Here is a 23,156-nt window from a genome sequence, read left to right as displayed (position 1 = left end):
TTGGAGATAGTGCTTGAAGTTCTTATCAGATAAGCTGTGAAAGCTGACTTGACATTTAGTGCATATGGGCTTTTTGCAGAGGGTGGCTTTCACTCAAATGTTTTGCCATAATTATGTTAGATTGCTGGTGATCTTGTCCTAGTATGTAAAATAATATGTTCTACTATTCATTATGGAAAGTAGTCTGGTGGACAGGACAGTGGGCATGAGTTGGAAGCTCCCATGCTTTATACTGGGGGAAAATGACTGTGGAATTCATAGACTTCATCATAAAGAGTCCAGAGATTATATATTTATGTACCTGTAAAGGTGTTAGTGATCTACAGATCACTACTACAGGTCAGATCCTCTCATATTAGGCAAACTGGCAGCTCTCTAGTGTGGATCAGCCCCTGGGACAGCTGTGGGTGGCCACTGAGAAGCCCTATGTTTGTAGGGGCTACAGAGCTGGTTTAGCAGGTATAACACCTCATCTTTTCTACAGCTAGTACTGAATGAGTGCTGGAAGGAAGAACTACATAGGTTCTTCCATGCCTGTTAGTCCTGGCTGTCATGGTATCCTCTTCAGAAGCCTGGGTGGAACAAAATGGACATGGGAACTGAGGATTACAGGGGTCATTGAAAGCTTCCTCATATCTTTGTAGCCCTGAATCATTTGCCATAGGGTTCATGGAGCAGATCTGAAGCCTTTTCATATGTGCTTACTATTGGTTTTATTTAGCACCTATGTTTTTCCCTTTCCTAGGTTTTCCAGCTTGCACCTGGTTTTTGTTGTCTAAATATAACACTGAGGTTAAGTGTCCGAAATACTACCAAGAACTTACAGTGCTAAATAGTACATTTTCAATGGTCTTTATTGTTGCAGTGACAAGGTAACTTGCACACTTCTAAACTGCTGCTAAGAAATTGTAAAAAGCTAAAGGTCTACAGTAACTAAAACTGTGGCTTTATTTTCATGCTAGTTATGGAGAAATATTTCCCCCCCGTAAGTGCTTTTCAGGTAATATAACACAGATTCTGGCCCCATATAGTCTCTCCCAACGCTTTGTTTCCTATAACAAGTTTTATATCAAAAGTGAAAATAACTTTGTAGTCCTTTCATTTTTGAAAAAATTGGCCCTAAAATACGTCATACTTTGTGGCTACCAAATACTGTGCCTTAACACAAATGCCATGCAGAAACATGGCACCACTCTCAAAAGGTTAATTGGTATTTCAGGATGTTGAGTGTCTTCTAAGTAAACACGACCATAGCCAAATACATGTTGTATTTTGCTTTCAAGAAAATAAAGTCAGACCATTTTGAAGCCTTAGGCAGCATGCTATTTGTTAATCAAGACTTGTTGTCGCACAGCTATATTTAAAACAGAAAAGACACATGAATCGTACAGGAAAACAAAGTAATTTTAAGGTAAAGCAATATAAAAAAAGAGTTATGGCTGCTGTTTAGCTATAAACTCAGGCCACTGTGCTGCCACATGTATTGTATTTGTTCTGAGCCCTCTACAATATTCCTGGATACATGTGTATTAAAAGTGAAATAGAAGACATAAATTTGAATTTCTTTACTTTGGATGGTGTGTTTTTCATGATACATACAGTACACTGTTTAACAGCTTTAGAAAAGCCTTAAAATTCAGGCTTCCTAGATATTGTTCTTGTCTCTAGTGGCATTGTTTTATAATCCTGGATGAGCTGCTAGCCTGTCTAAGGCTTGATTTCCATACTACTATAATAAACTGTTTAAGTAACTGATAGAAAGTCCTTTCTAAATTGAGGAGTGTGGGGCTTGAACCTTAGTGACTGCAGTATGAGGAGCCATCACATTCCAGAGCTTGCTCACTGTCTCTGTGTTTGACCTTAGTGGTTAGGTGTTTTATCAAAATAGGTGGTACTGTTTCCTGTTGCCTGCTTTAGGCTGCTCCCACCACTAGCCCATAAGTCAGCATTTGGGTCCTTCTCTGTTGACCATTATCAATTTTGATGGGGTTCTTTAACTGAACTGAACTTCTTTCTTGATCTGAGACTCAGAGTAAGGCAAGATGCTAAGATGTTTATGCTCTGGAGAGAACTGGAGGTAATTCCTTTACTTAATTTTATTGATGTCTGTGGAGAGAAAAATGTTTTTCAGCTGTGTCATTCTGGTATAATTTGCTGGAAGATTCCAGATACTGGCTAGCACAGGGACTTACCAGACTTGTCCATTAGTGTGATTGACTTGAGCACATCAACAGAATCCACTTCGGACTGTGCTGTACTTTTGTGTGAGATGGGCAATGCCGTATTATTTTCATCAACCAAGACGTAATCCGGTTAGAGGAAATCAAACCAGAGAATTATGATTAAAAATTAATCTGCTTTTAGAATTTATAAAACTTGTCTTTTAAAGCATCTTTAGTTCATAGGCTGTGGGCATACCGTTACTAAAGCTATGCCTACCACAAAATGAGCTAGACCAGATTTACAGCATTTTAACTGTGTCCATTTTTGTTGTATACATGCTTTCATTGGTTTGATTAATACATAAACTTCCTTATTTTTACCACAGAATGAAGACTGAATAGGGTCATTTATTGCAGAGCAGCTTACAGACTGCAGGCTGACATGCTGAAGTTCTTCCTAGTGTCTTGTTCCTATAGCTGTACACAAAGTCAGTTTGAGACTGTCTGTGTCTTTCTGTTAACTTTGTTTGGCCTTTGCTAAACTCCCAAACCATCTTGGACTGGCAGTGGTGGTTAATAGGTCACGATACATAATTTTCCTTTTGTTATGCTTAGTTGTATGGCTTTCAGTGTTTGTTACATAATCGGTATATATCAATTCAGTATACAAAGAAATGCAAATGTAAATGATATAGCTGCAATAAATTTTGGAAGTTCTGTCTTTGAGCTGTGCTAATGGAAGATGTTTCTGCTGCTCACTTTCGCTCCTATCTTTCATCTAGAGATTACTGTCACTGTAAGAGGCGGAGCATTTATTGGCTTCTCTGCTGTTCACAGTAGAGTGTCTCTGGGATGGCTTTGTGCTGTTGATTATTTTCGCTGAGTTATTGGACTGGTAGGAGATTAATGAGATGTGGCACACTTTCACTTTTACCAAGTCAGCCACAATATTTACTAGCAGAGGGGACACTAGATTGAAAGAAACTTGTATGCAAATTAATTTGCCAGATGTTAAGACTTTATATTTCTACTTTTCGTTATTCAAGAAGGCCAGGTAGCTTATTTCATGAAAGACCTCTAGTTCTGTTCTTGTGTACTTCATTTCTGTATGAGGTGTAGCTTGATAATGTTCGAATATCATATTAGATTAATGATTAAAAAGTAATTTAAAACATGTCTGTGTAGCTTTCTATTAAAAATTCTGTTTTTCACATGCTTAACTGGTTTTTGGCTTTTCAGTAGTAACAATTTAAAAAGCAGCACAGAATTATTTTTGTCATTAACATCTGTATATGGTAGAACACACACGAGTAGATCTGTTGATTAAGAAATTACCATCTTTAGCTGGTTTACTTTATTGGTAACTTTTTTTTTCTTTTTCCTAAAAGAAAAATAAATACAAAATAAACTTGAATCTGCAACTTTGCTGATAAACTTCCACAAGAAGGGGGAAGCTACCTTATTTTGGATCCTTAGTTGTGTTTTATGGATTGGCTCCAGCAGATCTGAGGCATATGAAGTTGCTTTATTTTGGGTGGTCACAGGCAGTTTGAATGATAAATTTGGCAAGAGAGAGAAGTAAATCTGTCTTGGAGTCCAGAAGAATTTGCAGAATGTTCATTGTATAAAAGTGTTACGCATTTGTAGAGCCTGACATCATGTTCACTGACACAGATCATTCACAATATTGTAAGTGACCTGAGTGCTTCTGTACCACCTGATTGTAATCTAAATTTGTGTGTTATAGCTTGAAACAATTGGATGGCAGCTTAATCTTCAAATGGCAGAGTCCATGCAAGCGAAGCTGAAGTCTCCTCGAGCTGTGCTAGAGCTGGGAGTGAGCAATGAAGATTCAAAGGTAAGAAATACATGCCTGGCAGAGTTGCAATGAGTTGTGATGATGGCCTTATGCTCAAAGGTCTGAGGCATAAGTTGGAACTCTTGATCATTGTTAGTCTTGCCAGTGTTTTAATTTATCTCATAAAATTATAGTAAGCACTTGGAATTGTGAAGTACTGATGTAATAGCATACATATTGGGTAGACTGAGAGCTGAGAAGTGTTATCAGCTCTTTGGACTGTAACGTAATAGAGAAATATCATGGAATATGGTTGTTTTAGGTCTCTAAAATATCTTTGTAAATAATTTATTTTTATCACATCGCATGTGATTGGTACTTCTTATACTTTTAATGCCTAGTAGCTTGCAGCCTTCTACCATGTGTGTAGTTATGTAAGATATTACTCGTCACTTACAACCTTTCTGTGCTAATGATGTATTTATATGAATGATGACATAGTATGCAAGGTCCCAGAAAGCCAGTATTTGGAGGTTTTAAGGTAAAGTCTTAATTTCAAGGATTTTAGTGCCAAAACCCAGTAATGAACATAATTTTTTATTCATAAAATCTGTATCTTTTGATAGCTAGCTTGTTTTAAATTAAACACCTAAATTGCTTTTAACCTTATCTTGCTAACGGAAATTGGAGTCTTCTGTGGTGTCTGTCAGAATGTTTATCTATGAAAAAGTCAGTATAAAAGATTTGAGGGGGAAAAATCAGAAGTCAGTTCTGCTTTAGCATTGCGTTTAAATCACAGTAATTTTACTAACGTGAGTGGAATTTCTGATTTATGGTAGAATAAAAAAAATACACAGCCTGTGTTTGCGCTTCTCACCAGGACTTGCAGCAGTTGTATTTTTTTTCAGCAGTTCACCGCAATCTGTATTTTTGAAATGCAAATACAGGAACAAGACAGTATTTTATGTCCAAGCTGCATTGGGCAGCAATGCATACATATTCAATTCTAGGGCAAAACAATTTTTTAAATAATGAGGAAAAAAATATCACTTTCACGTGATACAGAAAGTTCATCTGTTTCCTTTACAAAAACAGAATTCAGCAAGTGGATTTTTTTGATTTTTCTCTCTATTTCGTTTTGTGCATATAATTAGATATCACGATGAGAATTATTTTGCAATAATTACAAGCCTAGAATAGACTTGTAACTGGCATTTAGATAGAACAGTGCAACAAGAAAAACATATTGGTGCTCTCACACTACAGACACTAAAACTTAAAAATCTGTGTTGGTGTGAAGATAACTACAGGTTTTTTTTGCTGAATGATTACATTCTAGTATGGAATAGGTTTAAGATTTGCTAATATCTGCTTATATACTGATAGAAGTGTTGGAACATAATTTTTGTGCTGTATTTTGCATCTTCATGATCTCTTTGTGTACTAAGTTATCTGAAAATCCTAGATACCAGATACTTTTTTTTTTTCTCCCCAAGCTTAATGTGCATACCTTTTGCGCAGAAATTTGGCATGAATTTAGTGATTGTCGTTACAGAGGCGTTTTTGTGGACTAGTGCATTAGGGGGCAGTAGTGCTCTTTGTCACACTGGCCCTTTGAATGCTTTTTTGAGATCTGAAGTCAGTCGGTGTGGGAAGTGTTAAGTGTTTACATTTCTAATCTGTATGTAACAATAGAAGTTTGTCTTGCTCATCTACAAAACTAAAGCCTATTAATAAAAAAACATACTGAGCAAGGTAAATTAAATTGGCCATTATTTCCACTTTTGCTAACTAAATGTAATTGTACTAATACATTAATCTTTACTACCACTCCCTCCAGTTAAAGATCGTTTAAACAATTGTCAGAAGCTGACATTTAAAATTATTTAAATTACCTCTCCAGGAGAGGTAATCAGAAAACCTGTGGATATATGAATGTTATTTGTGCTTCATAAAATAAAAAGAGTCAGAGAATCTGCTATATGCTATATAAATATTTATAGAGCATATTTTGTCAGCTTCAGATGAAATGCAGAGTCCCACAGGTATTATACCATTAAAATTCAAAAGTAAGGTGGTCTTTGGTTCTTTGAAGGGATTCAATCTGCTAGTGACATTTGCATTGCCCAGGAAATCACATCCTGGGTTGCATCAAGAGAAGCATGACCAGTAGGTCGAGGGAGGTGATTCTCCCCCTCTGCTCCACTCTCGTGAGACCCCACCTGCAGTGCTGTGTCCAGCTCTGGGGCCCCCAACATAAGAAGGACATGGACCTGTTGGAGCAGGTACAGAGGAGGCCACAAAGATGATCAGGGGGCTGGAGCACTTCCCTTATCAGGACAGACTGAGAGTGTTGGGGTTGTTCAGCCTGGAGAAGAGAAGTCTCCAGGGAGACCTTATAGTGGCCTTCCAGTACTTAAAGGGGGCTACAGGAAAGATGGGGAGGGGCTCTTTATCAGGGGGTGTAGGGATAGGATGAGGGGTAATGGTTTTGAACTGGAAGAGGGTACATTTAGATTAGCTATAAGGAAGAAATTCTTTGCTGTGAGGGTGGTAAGGCACAGGAACTGGTTGCCCTGAGAAGCTGTGGCTGCCCCCTCCCTGGAAGGGTTCAGGGCCAGGCTGGACAGGGCTCTGAGCAACCAGGGCTACTGGACAGGGTCCCTGCCCATGGCAGGGGGTTGGAACTAGATGATCTTTAAGGTCCCTTCCAGCCCAAACCATTCTATGATATACGCTGCTTGTGCCTAGTAGTAATTGTGATCAGATCACATGATTTTTGTCAAACTGTGTTTTCCTGGGTTTTGTTACAAATTTGCCTTTTGCTTTGTCTCAGACTTTGAATTATGCTTGATTTGGATCTAACAAATATTTTGCATATGCCATGAAGCTTTTCACCATGGGGGTGATTAAGTATGGCTACCTTACCTGGACAGGTTGCAGAGTTGCCAGCCTTGATACTCAGGAGTCAAAGGGACAAGTCCCTGAGCATCCTGATGGAAGTGTGGAGTTAGCCCCGCCTGTGAGCAGAGGTGTGGATTAGGTGGGCTGCCAAATCCTTTCTTCCAACCCAAGTTGTCCTGTGATCTAGGCTGCTTTGCAGCTCGGTTGCTGATGGTGTTTTGTATGAGGAGAAGAAAAAAGGAGCTTTCAATAAAAATCCAATTAACAGCAGCTTCTTACAATGATTCACGATTTGAAATGTTTAATTGCATTGCTAAATCTGAGGGAAATGGAATTTCTATGAACTAGACACACAAAACAAGCTGGTATGATAAGAAACATCTTTTTGAACTGCAAGATCCTTTTGCTTCCATTCTGTCATTTTAATGAGCTAAGGCGACATTTAGAACTGATGTGTAAGGGTATTCTTTAATGATATCATTTGGTTTCAGATTTTTTTGGCTGTTGAGTTGCAGCACAAGAATCTGGGGATTATTACTATTTTTATGGCCATAGGGTGAATTAACCGGTAGAGGGAGCACAAATAAACAATCTTGATAATCTGTGCTGCTAAGTATGATTTGCAAACAAAGACTGATCCCAAAAAATGTTGTGTTTATTTAATAAAATAAATTTTCTGTAAATTATTTAATAATTATCCTCACAGGCACACACTCTCACATTCTTTCCCACTGTTAATAGCAGTGACTATCTAGTCCAGACCTTTCTAAACAACTATGATCATTTCCTACAACCACAGGAGCCATATAAAAAAAAAAAATGTAGGAAAGGTCTGAGGGCTTCAGAACTGTCACATGGTTCGTTTCAAATATCTCTGCAGAGGAATGTGAGAAGTAAGAGTGTATTCTAAGAGTTTCTGCTATGCCTCTTCACTAGGAAGATTCAGTAAAGCGCATTTCTATGTAAGATATTTATTACTGTGTATTTTTGCACATGATATGTAGTTAACATTTATGCTTGAAAATTGTTAGGATAAATAAACTATTCTTGCCCAGTGTTGTCTCTTGATAGTTATTGAATTTTTTTCTGTAAATCCATTCCACAGATTTCATTTGATTCAGTTATCTAATGACAATTTGTCCTATGGAAGGCTTTGTTCTTTTCTTGATTTTCCTTCTCTTTATTCCATCTATGATTTTATTCTTAACCATTAAGAACTTTTTCGAAGAGCTCTTTTTTTCTGTGTGAATGTTATGTATAGATCCCTTGTGAGAATTCAATACTTTGTTTTTTTGTTCCTTCTTTATACATGTATTTTAAGAATTTTGTTACAGGATTTTGTCAAAAATAACTGATAAATGTGGTTTGTTAAACCTGCTAATGTAATACTTTTGACAAAAGACATATTAAAATGTTACTATACTAATTTAATTTATTTCCTTTTAATTAATTTTCCCTAACTTCTAGATGCTTTAAAAGGGGAATATAACAATGGAAATATTTGAAACTATTTTTTTTTTCTGCAACTGTTTGTTCAAAATCAAAATGGGGTCTGACTGCATTTGAAACTGAAATCGTAATGCATATTCATTCTACAGAATAAATAGAAGTCTGGAAATATTAAATTATTATTTTTCACTTGTAAAATAACAGGTCATGGTTTTCTTCTTTTTTCCACCTAGTTTTTATGGACTTTTTATACATTTCTGGACTGTGAACAAATCTAGACCTAAGACATTTTGTTCTGTTTACTTTAGTAAGCATGCCATTATGCTTTCTAAGTATGCCATTGTGAATACTTTCCCTATCTTTAACATCAAAACAGAGTAGATGCAAAACAAAGCTCTTCTAGTGGAGCTAGATCACTCAGTTCAGGCTGTAGATTCTGTGCAGCCAGTATGGCATGCAGACAGGACCTGCACTTGGGCATTTAAGGAAATGTGGTGGTGCTCCCCCTTCTCCCTCAGTTTAGCCCTTTATTTCCCTCTGAAAAGAAATTCTATTTATGGAGTGGCATAACAGTGAGAGTTGATGGATGCTAGTGATATGTTCCCACTCCAGAGAGGTAGGAGGTGGCAGAGTTGAGCATCTATACCATGATGTACCCCCTTAATTTGCCTTCTCAGCCCTCAGCTTTTGGGGTGACGCATTTAGGTGCCTTTTTTTTTCCCCAAAGTAGAGGAGTAATTTGTATTTGTAGGGCCTCGAAAAAAAGAGGGCAATTAAAAGACATGATGCTGAAGGAACTGTGATGAGGTGCAAAGACTAAACAGTTGTAAATTGCTTCTCACATTCATCAGCTATATCTCAACCACTTTCTGTTCTGATGAAGATGTCACCCTTTTCCTTCTCAGAACACAAACAAGCTTGCATGTACACCCTTGAACTGAGTTTAGACTTCTCATCAAGCAGATTTGTAAGTCTCTAGCAATTGCAAAAAGTAAGTAGGACAGGCCTTGGATGAATGCAGAATGTTTAAGGATGAGATTGAGAGAAAATGTTTTTTCATTCCTATTTAGAGGAGGTAATTAGAGGCCTGGATAGCCTTAGATAGCACAGTCCTGTTTCAAGGTCTTTCTGAACTTATGTATACAAGGAAGGTTGCTGCTTTTGGCAAGGTACATCATGAAACCAATTTTTTTTCTGAGAACCAAAATTTAATAAATGCTGCTGCTGATAAGAAAGCAGAAACTCCTCTAAGAGAAGGTTTCAGAATATTGAGAAAAGTCCTCATATTTGTAGAAGCTGTAGTAAGAATGACTATATAATCTTGAGTGTGTGGAACAGCTCAGAAAAATGAGCCTGAAATTTATAATTAGCTTCCAGGCTGTCATATTGCCACAGAAAACTGTCAGAAATTTCATTGCTCAGCCATGAGAGCCAGAAATTACGGACTTGCAATGCACAGCAATTCTTCCATTAGATTGGTTTTGATCTATCATACCTTTTATCTCTGATTAAATCCATTTAATTAGAGGAAAAAATGAAGCTGCAGTCCAGAATTTTCAAGATGCTGAGAGGACTTTTGTTTTCTGAGCAGCATAGAAATGGATGACAGAGTAACCCATATTCCGTAAGTCGTGTGTAGTTTGATATTTTACTTAGAAACCATTTACCAGGTGGTGTGACTCCAGGAGTATGCACACACCTCTGGCAATGGTACTGCAGGGTGTAGTTAATTATCTGACTCCATTTGTGATCTTATGTGATGTAATTAGGCAGCTTATAGTAAGGATCTCTTTACAGGGATCTCTTTACAGTATTCTTATGTTTCACCTGGCTGTATGCACTATTTATGAATACAGTCTATAACACATGAATTTACAAACCCTGTAACTGGCTACAACTTATGCACATGCTCTGTTTCCACTAAAGCACTCCTAAGACTCCATGTGTCCTTGTGTCATGAAATTAAAGAAAAAAATGGTCCCAGTTGACTGTGTTACTGCCCTGGGCAACCTCAGCCTATAGTTAATACTGAAACTCTTGTTTATACAGGAGTAAATTGAATTGTCTGTAAACGTGTTAACTTTACCATTGTCAGTCCAAATAATCAGCAGAAAAGTAGCTGAAATACTTAAGTTGAAACTTGGACCCATCTCATTGCCAGGCAGAGTTATGACTTTTAAGACCTTGAGGGCATTTGAAAAAGACAAAGATCTGGTGAGTTTCTCTCATTTAATGCAGTTGTGCATGCCACATTTTCTTACAAAATTTGTTTCCTGTTTGCCTCAAACTGTTTTTGTAGGCTGGGTCCTTCAGTCTTTTCATATGAAGAAAAAACATTCATGGGATTCATGGCAAATTCTCAGGCATCTGTATAGTTTCTTGCCTGCTATTCTCAGAAACTATGCAGTGTTTTAGCAAATGAACTGTTGTCTTCATTTGAATGTAGCAATAGAAAATAACCCTATTTCTTCAGTACCTTTACAGTACTTCCTGGCAGTACCTATCCCCCTGCTTTTACTTGGGCAATAAGCTCTGTGGTCCCTTCACAAATGCGTTAACTTTGGCACCTCTCCTGTCTGTTTCTTCCTGACTCTAAAGTAGAAAGATAAGGTAGTGTAAGACATGGGTGAGATTGGGGAGAGGTGAAGATAAAAGTTGAACTTCCTCTAAGAGCAAGGCTCAGTCTTAACCAGCATAGCTCTTCTGCATGTGCCCTCTGTTACAACGAAGTTGTCTCCTGCCTTTGATAATTGGAGACAAGGGGAGAGGAAGACAATGTATAATCTCCAAGTCAGCAGCTTTTTGAAGCGAATGTTTAAAACATGTTATATAAAAATAAAAATTTCTCCTGAATGTTAAAAGTAATAAAATTCAGAGGGTTATAAGGCCTTTAGATATAGAGTATATGAAGTGAGTAGCATTTTATGGCATTTAAATCAGGTAGGAGTGGTTGTCTCTTGCATTATTTGGCAATTAGTAGCAAGCAGAGAAGAGGTGGAATATGTTATTTATAAATAAGTAGGAGAGTAGTGTTTTATATATGAAAGCCTTGGTGTAAGGGAAGCTATGCAGAACTACCTATAAACATGTGTCTGTATGCTTTCTCAGTACCACTGGAAATGCTTCTCAGTTTTCCATCTTCAGCTTTTCAGTTCTTCATCTGTAAAATGGTGAACTTGTTACTGCTCAGCAGTTGCAACTTGGAGAGACTTGCTTGTGGAAAATTTTGTTACCTATTAATCCTTTATTTTTCCTTTGAGGCATTCTAAATGAGAAAAGTTACGAGAGACGTGGAATTTTAAAAAATTAATTTCTATGTGTTTTTTCTCAGTAGACTATGCTTCAAAATAACACATCTTTAAGACCCAACAGTGTTTTATTTTTCCCGTGGCTGGTTCCCATGTAAGGAATACCTTCAAAGCTTATTGGAAGAGGTAGGATTGTCTTCTACAGTCATGATTATTGCCTGTTTTCAATTTATACTGACACTTCAAAAACAGTTGCCTTGCTCCTCATTACTGTAGTGGTAGCTTGGGAGCAGTCTGTGCTTTGCTGTTCACTTCTTGGGTGGGAATAGAAGAGATACTCTTCTTAATGTCTTCTTGTAATGTGTACTGTGTTAGAGGCACTCTCTGAATATGAGGACATCTTTAGTCAGAGAGAAGCAAAATACCAAAAAGGAGTGAGATCTAAATATATATGGAATGTATAAATGAAGTTGTGAATTTACCTATAAAAGCCTTTAACTTTTGTAGCTGCACCACAGAAATGCATTTTTTGCAGACACTCAGGGGTATCCAGAAAGAACAGTTTGGAGTTTTCAAAGAAAGCTTTAAGTGTTACACAGCCTGTTTGTAAAAAACCAGAAAAGGTGATTAAATAACAGGCTTGTATAAGACAGTATGATGTCCACACCTTCCTAGACTGACTGCAAGGTTCCACCTTTTCTCAATGCAATTTCCTGTTTTTTTTCAGGCTTACTGTAGTTGTTTAATATTTCTCTTGTCACCACTGCATTTTACTTCTGCAGCTGTGGGAGGATGGGCAGAAAATAGAGGAAAATTTCTGCCTTCCATTCCTGTGTTAAACAGTGCTGTTTACTGAAACACCGCTCAGCAGGCTCTGCGATAGGCATGGATAGAAATAGAACTCTTTTGTTGTAAGCAGAAGAAACAGAAAAATAATCTAATACAAATGCCAATAAAATGGGTTCTTATTGTCCACCCTAAGGAGTTCTTTAGTAATTTGTGTAACTTTTTGTTCCATTTTCTTCGTAAATAATGATACTGACTTTGTTGAACTTGAGCTGCTGAGGAACACTGGCAGGAGTTTTTATTTCCTTGTTTTCTCCAATTTTTCATCTGCCTTTTATTAGTGCACAAAAAGCATACCTCCACAAACTTTTTAAACTTCTTTTGTAAGACGTACTTGATTATTTTGTCCTGAGTTGTACATTTTTCACCTTTGAAAGTTAAGTGGATGGATTATCTTGGAAACGGTGATATTATGTTGCTGTTTAAATTATATGAAAGATATTTTAAGAGGAAGGGAGATGAACAGGAAGGTATCATAGGCATGGAGTAGTCACTCAGCCTGTGAGTGTCTTATTTATGTTGATCTCTGTGCAGCTTCTGAAAGGCCTAGCTGCAAGCTGCCATATTTTTAACCCAAATCAGACACTGATCTCGCTCTTCTCCTGTGGTAAGTCTTTGTTATAATCATTAAAAAATCCCATAGACTAGAAGTCTACTGTAGCTAATTTCTGACTTGTAAAATGTAGTATTTTCAATCCATTTTGCTTAATTATTGCTGTAGGACAGATTTTTATAGGCAAATTGGATAAGAACTTTATATACATGAACACTTTTTTAAAGTACCATAGTATTTGGGGTGTTTGTTTTCTTGCTGAGTGTCATGTTGGCTAAATAACTTTTGCTGTGTTACATCTTTTTGCACATCAGACGGGTCATTTTAATGAGTCTCTAGTTTTGTTTTTCCTCCCTACAGTATCAAATCACTTGCTTGAACTTCAGTTGCAGTAGACCCTGTTATTCCAGTTCTATTTGTAAAGTTTTTTTCTTTTGCCTATTTAGGCTGAATAGTAATGGTTTTTCCTTGAAAACATAGTTATGCTGTGTGTCCTGACAAAATAAGGCCAGCTTCAACATCAAATCCAGTTAAGACATGGACATTTTTAAGGCAATCCTGACGCTAAAGTTGCTTATAGTATCTGCTTTATAGAACTCCGTTGCATATTTTGTAAGCATTTCATTGCAAGCCTGAGTATAATTACATGCTTTTAAACTCTGTTTGACCATGCTTAGATGCTGGAAGATGTCTGCCTTAATAGACAGAAGAGCTGAAAATAAATGACATTTAAGAAGTGTGATTTTTGCCTTTTTAATTTTCTGAAGTGCAAAAAGGAAGTTGGGCCAAATGCATTAAAAATGTCATAGATAATTCAGAATATTTAAATAACTCCTAAAATCTGGAACTATTTAGCAAACTTATCTTTCATTGTTCCTTAATTTTCTCACATGTCAGATCTTGGATTTTTAAAAAAATTCATTTCTAATTAGTTTTGTCCTCTCCAACAAACTTTTCAGCTCCCTTACCGGAGGATGTACTCTGGAACAGACATGCAGAACTGCATTTGAATAGCTAGTATGTTTGCATGGAGGAAAGTCAGCATCAGCTTGAGAGTCAGCAGCATGCTGCTGGAGCGGGGAGCTTCGGGTGAGCCGTCTCCTGCTGCTGCAGCATGTATTAGAGAGATAATAGCAAGGTCCTGGTCCTGGGAGGAACGAAACAGGGAGCTGCTCTGGGAACAGCTGCCTGCTTTCCTTTGACCACAGTAGTCATAACTCCATCTTCCACACTGGAAGAGGGAGAGATATTGGTTGATTGAGGGTAGAGATTTCCAGTCAAAGTATCTGCACAGGACTTGGGAGACTATCCCTTAAATTTATACAGTGGGGCTGTTTACCTTTCTTCCAGAAGAAGCACTGCTGAGTGTCTAAGGGCGGAGGTATGGTTTTAGTAAATTTACAGGTGCCATGAGTACTCTTGTCCATATGAAATTGAACAATTGTGATGATGTGCTTTGAAATATGAGTGTCTGGCAGTATTTTCCTTTCAGACTTTCTCTGTAATCTTTTCAAGAGTAGGGCTAGCCACAGAAACCAAAAGTGAGCTGTTCGAAGAATTTGAACATGGTGTCTCTTTTATAATACTAAAAAGTGAGGACATCATGTGTGAAACAGTTAATTTGGGTTAGGAAATTGCAAATTCCATTACAGTATTTTTACTGTGCAGCTCAAAGGAGAGAAGGTGATCTGTGTCAGAGCATTTGCATCTTGCCAGGGTCAGGTCCCACAGCTTACTATGGGACCACTTCGGGGCTGTGCATCCTGCACCCCATCACATTTCCCCCTCTCTTCCTTGTCTCTATACACAACCTGTCATGCATCTTGTTTAATGACACATGTGTTTACCTTTTCTTCCTAACCATGTCAGGTCTTAAATCCGAAGGTATTGTTTGGGGGTGAAAGGGTGGCAAGGAGCAGCTGCCAGATGAATTCACATACCCTGCAAGTTGTGCCTTGCTTTTGTCTCATGTACCTTTAGAAAATATGATGGTGAGGAGAACCATATCCACTTACCTTGTTGGTTAATACCTTGCCAGTGGCTCTGTATTACTATTGCAAACTGATTAGGTATTTTATGTGACAAGTATCTCACCAGGTCTGCTCAGAGTAGTACAGAAGGAGCTTGTACTTCTTCGTTTGCATTCAGTTTAGATTTGTGTTCACCATCCTTGTGATTCTCCTTTGTGCTCTGCTTTTCTTTTGTCAGTTCTTAAAGTGCATTGTTTCTTGAGTTTCAGTACAAAATGGTACTGTCAAGGAAAAGTAATCCTCTCAGTGATTATGAGTTTCCAACCAAGCTGCTTTGTGGGTTAATAGCATGTTTTGAATTTAAAAGCAATTGGATTGTTCCGTATTTTCTGTCTGCTTTGCAGAATCGCTGGGCTTACTTTCCTGTTACTTTTGCTAATTTTTTTGTTAATGTGCAACTAATGAAATTGCCAAACCTGGCTTCCTGAAGGAGTATGTATATTCTTGAAGGAGTACAAAGTGAGCATCTCCTGTGTTGCTAACATCTGTCCTGCTTGAGGCAATAAATATATAGTACATGCTATCAAATGGTATCAATGCTGTGCATTTGATATTGAACAGGTGTCTGTAACAATGTTGTGACGCCCTTTCCAGTCATGCTTCAGGTGGAAGAGGGTAGGTCATCACCTCAATTATAGGCAAGGGGGGCAATTTTCACTCGTTTTCTGTTGTTTACAAATGACAGAAGTCTGGTATCTGGAACTGTGTGGCATCTAAATTTGTGCCACTTGGATTTGTATGAACATTTAGCAAACTTTAAAAGCTGCTATGACAAGTGACCTTTTTCACTGGTTAAAATACATGAAATATGACCTCTTTCATGGGAAAACCACAACCTACAGCATGGCCTACAGCTCCATAGCAAATCTTTTTCAGTATGATTGTATAAAATCACTACTAATGAAATAACAAATACATATTTCTAGGAATGCACACTCACTGGCAATGCAGTAATAGAAAGACGTTTCAATGGCGAAAGGAAAATATTTTTTTTCCATATCGAGACAAATCTTATTATTAAGAATACATTTTGAAAGGGCAATGCAAAAATAGAGCCAAAGATAATGAAAATGCTTGTCTAGCTTGAAATTTATATGTAAGGAAAAGCTGCTGCTTTTTCTGACCCCTTGAGCAACATTTTTGTACTTGCATATATGTAGTCAGAGTAACTAAGTTGTCCAGCCAGCCCATGAGATGGAACCACACCAGTGGGACAAATGGAAGAGAAAATTATACTGTGATGCTTTCTTGGTGAGTTTATAGCTGTCTCAATGCAGGGGATGACAACTTCTGCTATGCATGTAATCAAAATATTAAGAGAACTGCTTTCTAAGTAGTGTTTGTAAATGCTTTCCTTCCTCAACAACATCAGCATTAGGCACTGAGTTTTTCAGGAATGCCTGATTTGAGGCTTTTTGGATTACTTCTAGTGCATAGAGGCAGACAGTAGAGTTTTAAAGAAGGATGAAAATTCTAGATTATTCTTTGTCCTCTTTTTCATTATCAGCAGAAATGAGGACCTGGGAGATGGTTATGCTTGGGAATAAATCATGTTATGAGATTGGGATTTTAACAGCAAACCAAATTGCCAAGGACCAGATTTGTAGGCAGCTCTGGTCAGTGTATATTTCTTTAATTAGGTACTTGAAGACTAAAGGGTGCGCTTCTGTTCTTCGTGAGATGGAGAAATGTATTATCCACTGTGGTAGCACCAGAGAGTCGCAGGCTTAAGCTGTCTAGAGATGCACTGACAGTACACCAGGGGGCTGCCCACTGGTGGCTTAGGAGTGCTGTCATACCTAGTAGACCTGGAGGGTTTAGCATCCTGGGACGGAGTATAGGATTACTAACTGCATGGAGCAGTTCAAATTCATGTTGTTTTTCCTCTTCTCCTATTCTGAATTCTAAATAAAGGAATTTCAAAATCGAACTGTATGCACTTGAAAACAAATATATATCTTTGTTCAAGAACAAGTGCCTAAACCTTACAAATACTGCCTTCAAATACCTGAACTCATTACTAGGAAGGAAGTGTGTTTTATTAGAAGATCCTCCTCAGGAGGAGAAGGTTCATTTGAAGATGCAATTTAGAGGCAGGAAGAGAGGTATTTGCAGATTTGGGAAAGTCCTTGTGACAGCCTCAGCAGAATTCCTGAGCTGTTTTTTCTTGTTGTGTGCTGGGTTTGTATGGCGGGGTTTTTGGTAAGTGGGGGAGAGGGCTACAGCAATAGCCCCTGTGAGAAGCTTCTCGAAAGCTCCCCTGGCTCCAAGTCAGACCCACCTCTGACCAAGGCCAAGCCAATTAACGATGGTGGCTGTACCTCTGTGATAATGTAAGAAGGGAAACCAAAGAAGGGGGGACTTTGAGGAGGTGTTATGAGAAGGACATCTATGCAAACACTGAGGTCAGTGGAAGGAAGGAGGAGGGAGGGAGGGAGGGAGGTGCGCTGGAGCATGGAGACCCCCCTGTATCCCATGGTGAGATGGCAGGGCTGCTGCCCTGCCACCCATGGAGGTCACCAGATGCACAGAGATCAGCCTGCAGCCTGTGGAGGACCCCCAGGACTGTGTGGGAGGAAGCAGCCCCTGCTGTTGTAGTTTGGCACCGGGAGGACTGCAACACGTGGACGTGACCCATGCCAGAGCATCTCGAGAAGAATGCATCATGTGGGGAGGACTCAGGGTGGAGAGAGTCTGTGGAGGACTGTCTCCCGTGAGAGGGATGCTATGCAGAGCGGCGGCAAGAATGCAGAGGAGTGCTTCCTCCCCACCTTGGAGGAAGAAGTGGCAGACTGAGTGCACCCCCCATCTCCTGCCCCTGTGCCATTGGGAGGGAGGAGGTAGAGATGTTGGGAACAAAACTGAGCCGGGAAAAAAGGGATGGGTGGGAGGAGGTGTTCTAAGATATGGCAGAGCTTCTTGTGTCTCGCTGTCCCATTCTATCTTTAAGTGTTGGTTTTGTTAGTGTTTGAATTAAAGTGGCATTCTTGTTTTCTTCCCCTAACCAGCCTGTCTTTTACCTGTGACCTTAAATGAGTGAGGGGCTGCTCCCTGTCCTTATTTGATTCCTGAGCCTTTTGATTCATTTTTCTCCTTCAGCGCTGCAAGGGAATGGGCTGATTGAACTGCTGTGTGGTGTCATTTCTGTATCACTTTGCCTCTTCACATTCCCATTACTTCTTCTTTTCTGACATTCCATCTTCATAGGAAGTGCATTGTGCTCCTATCAAAGCAATGCCACAGATTCCAAAATATCTTTGAAATTCCTCAAAAAGCAGTGTTGCCATCAAAGTGGAACAGAATTCCTGGGGTTGGTGCTATGTCTGGGAAGTTCTAATACACACTTTCAGGTGCTGCCATCATATAACTAGTCGCTTTTTTCTTCATTGTTGCTTCTGTTTCTTTTCTTTTTGAACAATAGTTGATTAAACAGTATTATCATTATAATTCTTTAGTAAATTGGTTTCCTTTGCTCTTTAGGCCTTAAAGCCCTTCTTGTGCTGTCGGGTAGCTTCTGCTCCTAAAGGGATAACATGGAATGAAATACATGCAAGAAAGATGTTTAGGCAGTGTTTAGACAATTTCAGAGTTCCTGGATGGTAGTGTATTTCTGTCTGTACTTTTGGAGGCTAACTTTTAACAAGTTCTTAGGTGAGCATTTTAGTCTCTTCTTTTTAAATTTATATCACATGGAGTGAAAATAAAAGTCTTTCTCATGTGGACCAAAATGGTTTGTTGATAATATGGATGGGATCAAGAACAGCCAGTTTTTAAGTATTGAAATTGTTATGATTTGATTTCTTTCCAAATGCAGATGTATTTGAGCCAATATACAGGAAGAAGCGTTTAACGCTAAACCTTTTCAGAAGTGCTTTGCTGCAGCAGCAAGGAACTTCTCTGTTGGAGTGCACTGATTTGCCAAGGGTACTGTAGCTAGGCAGACTCGGGTAAGATGGCACAGTGATGTTTGAGAACTGTCTAACATAGAGCAGAAGTGCATGAAACAGCTGTGGGGAGGTGGAGGCAGTAATTAACAGCAATTAACAGCAAAAGAGAAGGAAAGAAGTTATGTTCACTGAGGGGTAACTGAAGTTGAGCTGAACCTGTAGAGATTTTTTTTGGGTAAGGCTGAGAGCGATTAACATGCAGGGAGGCAATGTGCTGTGAGAAGCATTATGCCACATGATGCCGTGCTTTGTTCTCAACCTGGTATCTGAAAAGTCATTCTGAAAAGCTCTTGAAAATTCAAGTGTAGCATAATTTGAATTTATTTTTTTAGTGGAGTTGCTTTAAAATTCACATTACCATTTCAAACTGCAATTGTATGCTCCTGTGACCTTGAAGGAGTTGCAACAAATTTGGAGCCATCCTTGACTTTGAGATTGAGGCTGGTGATGCCTGTCTAGGACAGAGTACACTTGTGTGTTTACTGCTCTTTGAAGGGAAGACCTTGACACATCTTTAACTGAGGGAATGCAATCCAAGGGTGAGCCGCAGACCAACAGCAAGTCTTGCAAAGATGTGTGGAAACAGTAAGGCAGAGGAAGGTAGATAGATAGATAGATAGATAGATAGATAGATAGATAGATAGATAGAGGAAGGCAGATTAGATAGATAGATAGATAGATAGATAGATGAAACATACTTGTCAGTGCTGAGCATGAGATGCAGTGTTGTAACTTAAGCACCACAGTGAGATGTTAGGTTGTGGATACTTGTTCTAAACCCTTTTTTCCATTCTTTGCAATAAAATAGTTTGTTTTCGAAACATTCCAATCCAACATAACCCAGCTTTGGATTTGGGGAAGTAACTTGAATGTTACCATTAATGTGACTATTTTTAAGATGCTCAAAACTTGCAAACTTGAGACTACTGAGTCTTTGTAGCAATGTGGCTTCAGACAATGGAAAAAAAATCAGCACTCTGTTTTTCCCACTGTTTCTGAAGCACTTCAGTAATGTGCTCTCAGCATTAGCTTTTTTTTGTTTAACTAAAGAAGGAAGTAAGACTTGTGGAACAAGCATGAGTCAGCCTGTAAAACTGCAAAGAGACTCTGCAGCTCAAAACCAAAATGGTTTTGCTTTAATATGTGTCTTTATATAAAAATAAGAACTTCCCATTTTCAAAGTTATGTGGAATTGGCATATGTTTAATTCTTTAACAAAAAAATTGCAGGGCTAGGGAGAGTGTGAATGTTAGGAAGACTGCAGGTTATTGCCACTGGAAACAATATCCAGTAATGTGCTTTCTACTAACAGGTCTGGAACAGGTGCAAAATTAATCTTCTGCAATTGTAAAGCTACACTGCAAAATGAATCCCTGAATTGAATTAGAAAATGAAACAAAACCAATGGCCTGGAGGTTTCTAGAAAAAAAAGGAGGGCCCTATGAAAAAATTGCACTGGCACAGAAGGAAATAGACCATGGTTTGCAGGTGGTTGTGAGTTGTTAGCTTGAGGAAGGGGGTGACATAGCAAAGAAAATGCAACTTTAAACTATGTCCAGTTCTTAACTGTTACACTTCTTTTTCATGGTTGCTGGACTCATGCTTTCCAAAATGGCAGTCTTCTCCCAGATTTTAGCAGCCATTTTAAGACTAGCATTTTGCTTTACAGATGTAGGTAAAAGTGAGACTTTTATATGATGTTTGTGCCTTTGGTATTGCTGCTAATACAAAGATCAGGAAGATTTTTGGTAAGCTTGTAAAACTTATGTTTTCAGAGACGGGAAGGAAATTACTTGCATGGAATTTATTAAGGTTTATGCATTTGCGTTTCTTGTTAATGAAATTGGTGAGATGGAGAGACAATTAAATATTTCAACAATTCCTACAAACTTAAAAAGCAGGAAATTACAAAGCATTTTGGTTATTTTTGTAATTGTGTTTGTACATGTTTGTCTGAAGTGCTATTTGGTTAGATTCTTTTTCTGTTATTAGTAATGTCATTCATATGCTCAAACTTAAAATATAATTTTTACCCTAAGCAATTCACAGTCTCAAAGAGCTTTATACATAAAGTTTGCATATAAAGTTTTACAGATGGTGAGCTTATCTTATTTTACTATAGCTGTTTTAAAATTTCTCTTGTGTCTAAACATGAACTAAAAAAGACAATAAGAAAAATTTGATTTGTACGTAAAGTATAAGTAAATGATACAGGTATGACATTGCAATAATAAGAAAGTTACCTGATTGTAATCAACATGCATTATGAAAGAGAAAGTAGGAGGGGGAGAATGGAAATCATGGAAATGTCAATATGGAACAGATTTAGAGAGGATAATGTGCACATTAGTAATAGATAAGATAAAATTGCAAAAATATTTTCAGTTAAAGGATCAAGAGTGACGTGGAATACATGGAATTGGCCGAGTCAGGAAATGAATGGCTGAGGAGCAAAACTCTCTTTGAGCTGCAGGAATTAGGTTACCACTTTGTTTTCTCAAGTAATAATTGATGTGTAGCTAGCTAAGTGAATAATAAAAATAAAAGATATTGCTTGTAACATGTGCAGTGATACAAAAAATAAAATATGATGAGTTATGAAGAAAACATAAAGCCGAATATAGTGCAACCACAACTGAAACTCAGAGATTCTTGTCTAATATGATAGTGATTATTATTGCAAGGATTTGAATGCATTCAATTAGTATTTTAAAAAAGACTTTCAAGTTGGAGGGGAGAAAATCAAGAACATCACTGAAAATGGCTATATTAAATTTGGAAGGAACAGTTTATGTGGTTCTGTAGCTGGGAAGTGTTGTCCTCAAATAAGATGTCAGAAGTGGACATTTCTGGGGAAGCTATATGTTGAAAATTCTCTGTAAAGCAAAATACTTGGACTTTCAGAGTTACCCCTGCTTTGACCAGGGAGGGTGAGGATGGTTGGGCCAGATGACCTCCTGAGGCCCATTTCAAGCTAAATTATTCTGCAGTTATGGAGAGATTTCAGTTATGAAGGTGTAACTTTTCTGCAGAGTCCTGCAAAAGGATCTGAATAGAGTCGTGACTGGTAAATTTGGTATTTAATTTGCTCTGTTTTTTTTAAAACAAGAAAAGTAAAAGCAAGAATGTCCAGGTTCTAGAGAGGGTCAAAGGTGGGACCATCCTTTCAGATAAGGAAACCAACAGAGACATTAAATCCACAAATCAAAGGGTCTCTTTCTGACACGAAATTGCACTTAGCTTTTTGAAAGGTTTCTAATTTGTTTTATCCCTTTCTAAAAACCACACGATTCTAGTCAGTTTGTCACATTTTCTGTTCTTAGTATTATGTTAAGATGTCCAAGTGAATTTTCATTAGAAATGCTACTTAACAGGAGATGAACAAAAGTGCTATAACATGGCAGATGAGTTCTTCAATGAAATTGATTCTCATTAAAATCACTTCGCCTCTACTAGATAATGAAAAATAACATGTTACTCGTAACCTGGCAGACTTGGGACCGATGTCAAGTGTTAACCAGTATTACTATAGTTAGCATAACCTGGCATTATATTAATTATGTGAAACATGCACAATAAGGAGCTGTTTGATGAGAATGAAAGCATGGAAGTGAGGTAAAAACAATATGCAGGATAAAGAGAGTGCCAGTTTTGTGGTATTCCATATTTAATATTATATTAAAATACCATTTGGGCATATTTTTCTGGTTGCAGTTACTCTGGGAAGAACTTGTAGTGCAGGAAACAAACAGTTTGGGACCTGGATTCTGATCTTTTGTCACTCTTCATGATTATTGACTTAGTGTATTTTAAGAGCAATACTAATGATTTAAGCTTGTTTAGGATCAGTAAACACAGTAGCATTTCAAGGAAATTTTTTTCCATTTCTTCTATGAATCTGTAATCTGATTCTACATTTTATAGTGTAGGATTTGGTGAGTGGGACATGAAGATTGTGTTAAAATTAATCAATAGTGCATCTCTGAAAAGCTTCAACATTATAAATGCTGACCTATTTGCTGCAGATTTCTTTCTAAAAATCTGCAGCGTTCTGCATTGAGAAAGTACATTATTATGATAGGTAACTTTTATGATTAATTTCCCTAAGAAGGTCTGAAATTAGTAGTGGGTTTTTTTAACTTGTTGCTTTGTGTCTGAATAAGGTCTGCATTTATAAATTCCTTGCAGCCAGGATCCATTTTTCTGTACTTAAAAATAC

At 37.9% G+C, this 23,156-nt stretch overlaps 1 protein-coding gene across 1 annotated transcript in view; it reads left to right on the top strand.

The window, feature by feature from the left end:
- COMMD10 (COMM domain containing 10) overlaps nt 1-23,156 on the top strand; it is a 110,615-nt gene that overhangs the window by 20,256 nt on the left and 67,203 nt on the right. The window contains exon 5 of the mRNA XM_074813159.1: nt 3,910-4,020. Within this exon, the coding sequence (XP_074669260.1) occupies nt 3,910-4,020 (111 nt within the window). The remainder of the gene's footprint in view (nt 1-3,909; nt 4,021-23,156) is intronic.

This window comes from Strix aluco, chromosome Z (genome assembly GCF_031877795.1).
Source record: "Strix aluco isolate bStrAlu1 chromosome Z, bStrAlu1.hap1, whole genome shotgun sequence".
Classification (NCBI taxonomy): Eukaryota; Metazoa; Chordata; class Aves; order Strigiformes; family Strigidae; genus Strix; species Strix aluco.
This window is presented reverse-complemented; position numbering and strand designations above follow the sequence as displayed.